Source organism: Narcine bancroftii, chromosome 6 (assembly GCF_036971445.1).
Source record: "Narcine bancroftii isolate sNarBan1 chromosome 6, sNarBan1.hap1, whole genome shotgun sequence".
Classification (NCBI taxonomy): domain Eukaryota; kingdom Metazoa; phylum Chordata; class Chondrichthyes; order Torpediniformes; family Narcinidae; genus Narcine; species Narcine bancroftii.
This window is the reverse complement of record NC_091474.1, coordinates 223,761,582-223,770,070: the sequence shown is the minus strand read 5'-3', so window position 1 is coordinate 223,770,070 and position 8,489 is coordinate 223,761,582. Positions and strand designations below refer to the sequence as shown.

At 42.9% G+C, this 8,489-nt stretch overlaps 1 protein-coding gene across 1 annotated transcript in view; it reads left to right on the top strand.

Annotated features, from left to right (window-relative positions):
• Positions 1-1,068: 1,068 nt before the first annotated feature.
• Positions 1,069-8,489, top strand: part of sec63 (SEC63 homolog, protein translocation regulator) — a 109,713-nt gene continuing 102,292 nt past the window's right edge. The window contains exon 1 of the mRNA XM_069887518.1: positions 1,069-1,336. Within this exon, the coding sequence (XP_069743619.1) occupies positions 1,213-1,336 (124 nt within the window). The 5' untranslated portion in view covers positions 1,069-1,212. The remainder of the gene's footprint in view (positions 1,337-8,489) is intronic.

Here is an 8,489-nt window from a genome sequence, read left to right as displayed (position 1 = left end):
TTAATAGTTTAATTAAAAAAAAACTCTGTTTTGAAATTACCATTGTCTGGTGAATTTTGTGCTAACAAAGTCCCTTTAATCCCAAAGATAATTAAAAGGGTTGTTAGTTCGTAAAACTAATGGCATGGGATCTCCAGTTACCATGATTAGTGGAAGTTATTACTAAATTCTCTGTAGTTAAATTCTATGTCGTGTCAGCATCATTAATTTTATACTTTTACCAGTGTCATGTTGTCAGGAACATAATGCATTGTGGGGAGAGTTTCAGACTGGTGCCATATTCGAATAAAGACAGATGTGCTTCAGCTCCTCTCCAGTGATGTTATTTCTAAATACAGTATATTTGTTTCCATTCTTGTATCTTCCCTTTAAATGTTAGCCCATACTTGTCCACTGTCAAAACATTGCCTCCCAATGTGAACCAGCCAACTGACCTGCTCATTCTCACAAATGGATGAGGGAATGAACAGATATGAATGAAATCTCATGATGATATTTTCATCAATAGAAACAAGGGAGCAAGAGCATTACCTCAATAATGAACTCTTGCTCTCTCCCATATCCTCTTGATGCCTTTGAAATCTGGAATTTTTCCAATGTCCCTCAGTATATTCAGTGACATTTTTTTTGTGCTGTGGGGTCGAATTCATCTCTCTCTGAGTGAAGAAATTCCTCCTCAGTGAGGTCCTCACCTCAATGTTTCACGCCATCTCCTGAAAATGACTTTTCTTTCTGGAATCCCAGTCAGGATTTACTGGGTGGGGGGGGGGGGGGGCACATTTCCAGAATTTCATGGTGACCAGATGCACTTTTTGAGTTCAAGGTTTGGATTTCTTAATGCAACCTGTTTTCAGCCTCTTTTCTTTGTTCTTCCAGTCAGATAAAATCATGTTGATTGATTCTTTCCCTTAATTCGGAGAGATTGCGTCGTCCAACCTGACTTCGAATCTCAGTCCTCCCAAAGGGCAACCGCTGCCACGGATGCGAACGTCGGCAGCCGGGCCGCGGACGCGCGCGCCCCCTCCCACCGCTCGTGTCCGGTCGCCGGGGCTGACGTCTCCCGCTGCGCGTGCGCAGTGCCACGTCCGTGTTGGGGAGAGCGGTGCGGAGGCCCGAAGGAGCCGCGGCGGCGTGAGTGAGAAGGGGGAGAAAAAAAAATAGATAGAGCGAGCGAATAGGTAGATCTAAAAAAGCGAGCAAGGAAAGTCTGCAATGGCCGGGCAGCAATTTCAGTACGACGATAGTGGCAATACCTCCTTTTATTTTCTGACATCGTTTGTGGGACTTATCGTTATTCCGGCCACTTTCTACCTCTGGCCCAGAGACCAGAACGACGGTGAGTGCCCGGGGAGGTTGGGCTGGTGGTGGGAGCCCTGCGATGTTCAACCAAATGTAAACGGCTTCAAAGAAGAAAAAAAAGACTCACCGGTGAGGGCATTGACCCCCCAACCCCCCACTCGCACCCACTGCTTCGTTAACCTGCCGCTCTCTGGTCTGGCCCCTACAAACATGGACTATTGCTGTCCGGCCAGTGGAGAGAGAGGTGGTCCCAGAGATGTGTTTGATTTCAGGGCCTAGCATCGAAAGTAAGGAAGGGGGGGTTGGGGGTCTGGTAGGTAGGAGATTCACACAGCGCCCGCCCTTTCTTCCTTTCAGAGCGAGACGAACCCAGGACCCTGTTACCATGTTTAAAAGTTTTATTTTTGGTGGAGATCTACGCCGTTCAGGCTTCCTTGGGGATCTTTAGGCTGAAAGGTAGATAAGATTGATTTAAGCAGAGAGTAGTGCAGATTTGTTGACTCTTGGATCCAAGCAACAGCGAAATTGTTACTTTTTCTCGATGTTAGAAAAGCTTCACCCCCCATCTATTTGGCTGCCAGCTTTTATTGTTGCAAGTCCATTTTAATACTTTTTTTTCTGGGCCTCATCCAACGGAGTTGCTCTGTAACAGGTTTTCAGTATTGATCTAAATGCAAATTTCAGATATTGGAAATTTGAAAAATGTTGCACACTCGGCAAATCAATCAATATTTGTAAAGCAAGAAGTCGATTCAAATAATTTTCAGCTGCTTGAAAGTTGCATCTACAACAGTACTTCGTTTTTACAGATGCTATTGTCAAAACTGGTAACGAACTGTGATTTGAAACTTGTGTAAGAACCTGGTAAATCATAAATAATAATCAAAATTTAAAACTGGTTACTAGTGAAGACTTTCTCATTTGCATTTTGTACTTTGAAAATATCTTAATGTAAAATGTAAGATTTGTTTCATTCACATTCATCTAAAATGTAATAATGTTTTCAAGAGGTGAATGGTACAGACCTAAGATATTTGTTACCAGCATTTCTGGATCATTATGTACATTTTATCTTGATTTAGCTGCAGTAGTTTACTTCTACTAAGCAAAATGACTGATTTTTCCCTCCGATAAATGGCCATACTGTAGGTTTGGGGGAAGAGGGTGTTTGGAAGCCAAAGTGATCAATACTTACATGAACTTTGAAGTAATACCTTTATTATTTAATTAAGTGGAGGAACCTTTGTTGCCCCGACACAGCAAAGCAGCTACTTCAGTCCTTGAATGAATGTTAATTTCATGGCTATCATTTGTTTTGTGAATCAGGTCAAAGATTAATACAAATGTTATCGAAGGTTCACACAGGCTTGCATCAAGATCAATTTTTTTTCCTGACTGGATAATTACTGTATAATTACACAAACATAGGAATCCGACCTGTGTGATCTTATCTAGATGGTGCTGCCTCGTATTTTGTAATACCGTTCGAGCATTGGGACAGAACTGAAGCTATAGTTTTGCTTTGACCCATTGAAAATGGCCCATTTTGGGCAATTCCAATGATTTATTGTCCTCAAGATGAAGAAATGTTATCCTCTGCACACAGTGACTGACTCCTTATTTAGAAAACATGAACCTTGATTCTAGGCACCTTGACTAGGAGATGTAAAGGAGTTAAGGGTTATGGGGATAAGGCTGGAAAGGGGTACTGATGGTAGTGATCAGCCATGATCTGTAAAATGGCGGTGCTGGCTCGACGGGCCGAAGGGTCTACTCCAGCTCCTATTGTCTATTGTAAGAATGTTGTATGTTTCAGTGAAACCCATTCGTCTAAACTTGAAATTGCAGCCTATTGTGCGTAAACTCTCTTGTATAATAAGTCCACTATTCCAAGAATTAGTCAGGTAAACCTTCATTAAACTCCTTTTATCTCAGTTTCTCTTGGTAGGGAGATCACTCACAATGATCAGACAATTGAAGCAGGATTTGTACAGAAAATCTGTTGCCTTGCTGTTTGTAAAGGACACCCAAGTTCCTCTGAACGTGCCTTTCGATTTCTCACCATTTAAAATTTAGAATGGTGGATTATTATTTTCTATTCTAATTGTGATCGGCTGGTGCCTCAGCATGGCATCCCATAACATCCTGCTGGTCACAGCCTCCAAACCTGAAACTGCTCTGTTTATTCCCATCTTTTCTGATTTCAGATTTATTGTCTGAGTACATACATGACATTCCTTTTTCCTGCGGGTGCGGCAGAGTTACCACTAATTAGTAGTGCAAAAAATAAAGTACACAGAGCAAAGAAAAAACTGTAAACAGATAACGAATATTAACAAACAAGAAAATCAAAGGAGTCCCTGATTGAGTTTGTTGTTGAGGAGTCTGATGGTGGAGGGATAGCAGCTGTTCCTGAATCTGGTGGTGCAAGTCTTGTGGCATCTATACCTCTCCTCATGGCAGCAGCGAGAACAGAGCATGTGCTGGGTGGTGTGGGTCTTTGATGATTGCTGCTGCTCTCCGATGGCAGAGCTTACTATAGATGTACTCAGTAGTGGGAGGGTTTTGCCTGTGATGTCCTGGGCTGTGTCCACTACCTTTTGGAGGGCTTTACGCTCGGGGGTATTGGTGTTCCCATACTAGACTAATGCAGCCAGTCAGCACACTTTACACCACACCTCTGTTGAAATTTGCCAGGTTTTCTAATGTCATACCAAACCTCTGCAAACTCCTGAGGAAGAAAAGGCACTGACGAGCTCTCTTCACGATGCCATTGGTGTGTTGGGTCCAGGAAAGATCCTCCAAGATAGTGACTCCCAAAAACCTAAGTTTGTTTACCCTCAATGATCAGTGGATTGTATACCCCTGGCTTTCCTTTCCTGAGGTCAACAATCAGCTCCGTAGTTTTGGTAACGTTGAGTGCAAGGTTGTTGTTGGTGCACCATTCAGCCAAGTTTTCAATCTCCATCCTGTATTCTATGTTTACCAATTGTTAATCTACACTGGTAGTGCCTTGCACTATTACAATTTGAATGGCACCTTCTGAAATATCAAATACGCCAAATGAACTGATTTGCTTGTATCAACTTCATGTCCTAGATCCACAGTGGCTCTGTCTGATCCTTGCCAAGTGTCTTGGTATCACACTCTTTATTACAAATTCCAACAATTTTCCCCTTTAAGCCTCTTTTCATCCTTCTGGCAATTCACACTAATTTTCAGCTTCACATCATCCAAACCTGGACATATTACAATATATTCCCTCACCCAATCATTGAAGAGTTGGGGTCCCAGTGATCATCACTTGCTCTGGCCTCTAGGTTAAAAATGATCTTGTTTGTTTCTATTCTGAATTGAAGAAAATTGATGAAGGCAGGATGGTAAAATCAAGTTAAGTTTATTTTCATCTGATGGCACAAGTCAAACCTGATGAAACGATGATCTCTGGCCCTCGGTGCAAAACACAGGAACAACTGGACATAACACACATACAGCATTCAATGCATAATGCATTGTGTACACAAATAAATAAGTAAATATTGTTTCATAAATATGAGTGTCTTGGATGGTTAGTGTGAGCAGTTCCTTTTGTCGTTCAACATTCTCACTGCCCATGGGAAGAAGGTGTTCCTCAGCCTGATGGTGTCACATTTGTGGCCCGAAATGTGAAGTTGATAAAACATCAAACACAAGTTTTATCAGGTAAACTTCTTAGTGTCTTTATTTTCCAGTTTCCTTTGTTCTCCTGCTTGTGCTCTTATCTCTCTCTCATACAACGTGACTTCCGGTACATCTCATACAAATTCATTATCATGACATCCCTCCTTTAATCAGAAATAAACTTTACCTTCACTTACCAATATCCCTCGGAAACCTACAAACATCATAACTAATGGTAATACTATAACTCAACTACATAAAATTTACTTCCTACAGCACTCATACATGCACTTTATGATATAAGATTAAAATACTGTCCCAAAGTTCTTATTAAAACTATGGCACAAAGTCTTCGTATCGTTTGGGCGCTTTCCGGTTTCGTCTCGGCCTGCCTGTGATATTGTCGTCGCTTCTCGGTTGTTCACTCTCAGCGTCGAAAATACTGCTCGCCACGGCTTCGGGTGTTTCTGGCGCTCTAGTCACTTCATCAGGAGTGCTGGTAACTGCCTCTGGAACATCATCAGGTCTCTCAGTTTCAGCATCTCGTATTGGCCTTTCAACCTCTTCGCTCGATGTATCTCTGGACTGGTACCTTTTTACACCTGATACATTTCTCTTATACAGGACTCCAGTTGGAGACTTGACTGTCACCATACTGCCACTTCTGGATACGACAGTATAGGGTTGATGGTAATAAGGTGCATCTAGCTTACCACCAGTTTCATGCCTCACTAGAACATTATCTCCTGGCATGATGTCTGAGTACTTGGCTCCACGTTTCGAATCTGTGTACAGCTTTGCTGCACCTTTCTTTTCAGCATCGTGGTCCCTCATCTCCTGGTCGTCTCGGATTTCCTTTATTTCTGGCATTTTTGTGCGGATTTTTCTCCCAAAAAATCCTTCTGCAGGACTTTTTCCAGTGGTAGCATGAGGCGTTGCTCGATAGACAGCCACATAAGATAGCAATGCTTCTCGCCAATTTTGTCCTTCTGCGTGTACAATCCTCAATTGTTTGTCAATGGACTGATTTTGTCTCTCTACTTCTCCGTTGGTTTGCGGCCATTTCGGAGTTACTTTATGATGGTGGATACCTGTGGTCCTCATGTATTCCGCAAATGTCTCTGAAAAGAATTGTGGACCATTGTCAGAGTATAATGTAACAGGTAATCCATATCTTGCGAATATCTCTGCTAACGCTTGTATTGTTTTTTCAGTGGTTGTAGACTTCAACACCACGTACTCATAGTATCTGCTGTAGTAATCTATCACTACCATAATTGATTCACCCGTCGGTAAAGGTCCAAGAAAATCAACAGCTGCGTCGATCCATGGTCCTGTTGGGAGTTGCGTACTCCGGATCGGTTCTGGCGGATTACTCCTACTTGTGATTTGACATCCGTGACAAGTTTTAACAAATTTCTCTGCGTCTTTATCACAACCTGGCCACCATACCTTGGTCCTGAGGTTTCGCTTGGTACCAACGATACCTAGGTGTCCTTCATGCGCTAAGGATACGATCTTCGGTCTCAATCTTTGCGGTATCACCAATCTGCAACCTCTTAATACACACTGTCCGATGCAACAAAGTTCGTCTCTAATGGGAATGTAAGCCTTGTGAGTACACTTGTCCCATTGTCCACTCTGTATGCATTCTCTTACTTCCATGAGTTCTGGATCACGTTCGGATTCTCTCTTGACTTCCTTCGTAGTCACAGCTTTCGGTGTCGACTGAATAGCTACGAAGCGTACAAAGCTCTCTGTTTCTGTTCCCAATTCTGACTTGGATTGTGGACCACCATCCTTCACCAATCTGGACAGCGGATCAGCAATGTTTGCTTTCCCTGCAATGTGGATTACTTTATATTTGTAGGGTTGTAGTCTGAGTACCCATCTCTCTATTCTGGCACATGGTTTGGATCGAGGTGCATAGATCACCTCTAATGGCTTATGATCTGTGATGAGTTCAAATTCAATGTCGTATAAATATGCATGGAACCTCTCACAGGCCCATACAAGTCCAAGTGCTTCTTTCTCTGTCTGAGAGTATCTTCTTTCCACATCTGATAACGATCTGCTGGCATAGGCAATGATTCTTGGTCCTCCATCATGCATCTGGACCAACACAGCTCCTAAACCAACCGGGATGGCATCCGCTATGACTTTGGTTGATGCCGCCGGATCGTAATATCCAAGAGTTTTTGCATCTGTCAGGCTTTGCTTCAGCGCTGTGAACGCTTTCTTCTGCTCAGATCCAAAATGAAATGGTACACCTTTCCTGGTTAGTTTCCTTAGTGGTTTTGCCACTGTAGCGAAATTAGGAATGAACTTTGCACAAAAATTGACCAATCCCAGGAAACTCCTCACCTCTGTTGCGTTCTGAGGTGCACATGCCTCTTCAATAGCTTTCACCTTGGCCTCTGCAGGGTTTAGTCCTTCCCGTGTAAGTCTGTGTCCCATGAAGTCCATTTCTGACACACCGAACTGGCACTTGTTTCCATTCACGGTAAGGCCTGCCTCATGTAGTCTAGATAGTACACGCCTCGACCGTTTGTCATGCTCTTCCTTCGTTGGTGCATGGACTATGATGTCGTCAGAAATGTTGGCAACTCCAGGAATGCCTTGAATCACTCGATGGATTTCATACTGGTAGATCTCCGAAGCTGCATTAATTCCAAATGATAGTCTTTTGTAACGATACAATCCACAGTGAGTCTCAAATGTTGTTACATCTCGGGAACATGGATCCAGCTCTAATTGATGATAGCCCCATTTCAGATCAATTTTTGAGAATACCTTGCTGGTAGTTAGTTTTTGAAGTATTTCCTCCACTGTTGGTATAGGGTGTCGTTCTCTAATTATAGCTTCATTGGCCATTCTCATGTCAACACATAGTCTTATGTCACCCTTTGGTTTGGGCACAATCACTACGGGACTGACCCATTGTGTCGAATGTTCCACCGGTTCAATAATGTCTTGTTCGATCAATTCTTTAATTTTGGCTTCGACTTTCCCACGAAGTCCAAACGGAGTTCGGCACATTGGTTGTGGCTTGGGTTTGACCGTTTCATTCTCCGCTAGCTTCGACCTTTCAGCCTTCCTACTCCTTGGAAGACTGCGGGGAATTCTTGCTTCATATCCTCATATGACTGAATTGAATTGACACAAGCTCCAATATGAAGTATTGCCAGGTCTTGCGCTGTGCTTCTACTCAGCAATGGTTCTCCCCTCTCTTCTATGACCATAAACTCTGCTTCGGTGTACTTATCTCCAGCTTCAACAGTTGCAGTAAAACATCCAATGGTCTGCAATGGCTTGGTTGCTGTGTATGGATACAGTTTCTTGGAACACTTCTTTGAGGTACAGATGATCTTTTTTCCTTTTCAACTTCTCCCATAAATGTCGATCAATCACATTACTGTCACTGCCTGAGTCTACAATGACCTGCACTGTCACTCCACCAATGATCACTGGGACCTTCTCATGACGTACATCATTCAACGTAAATTGGTAACAACTCTGTCCCTCCTGGG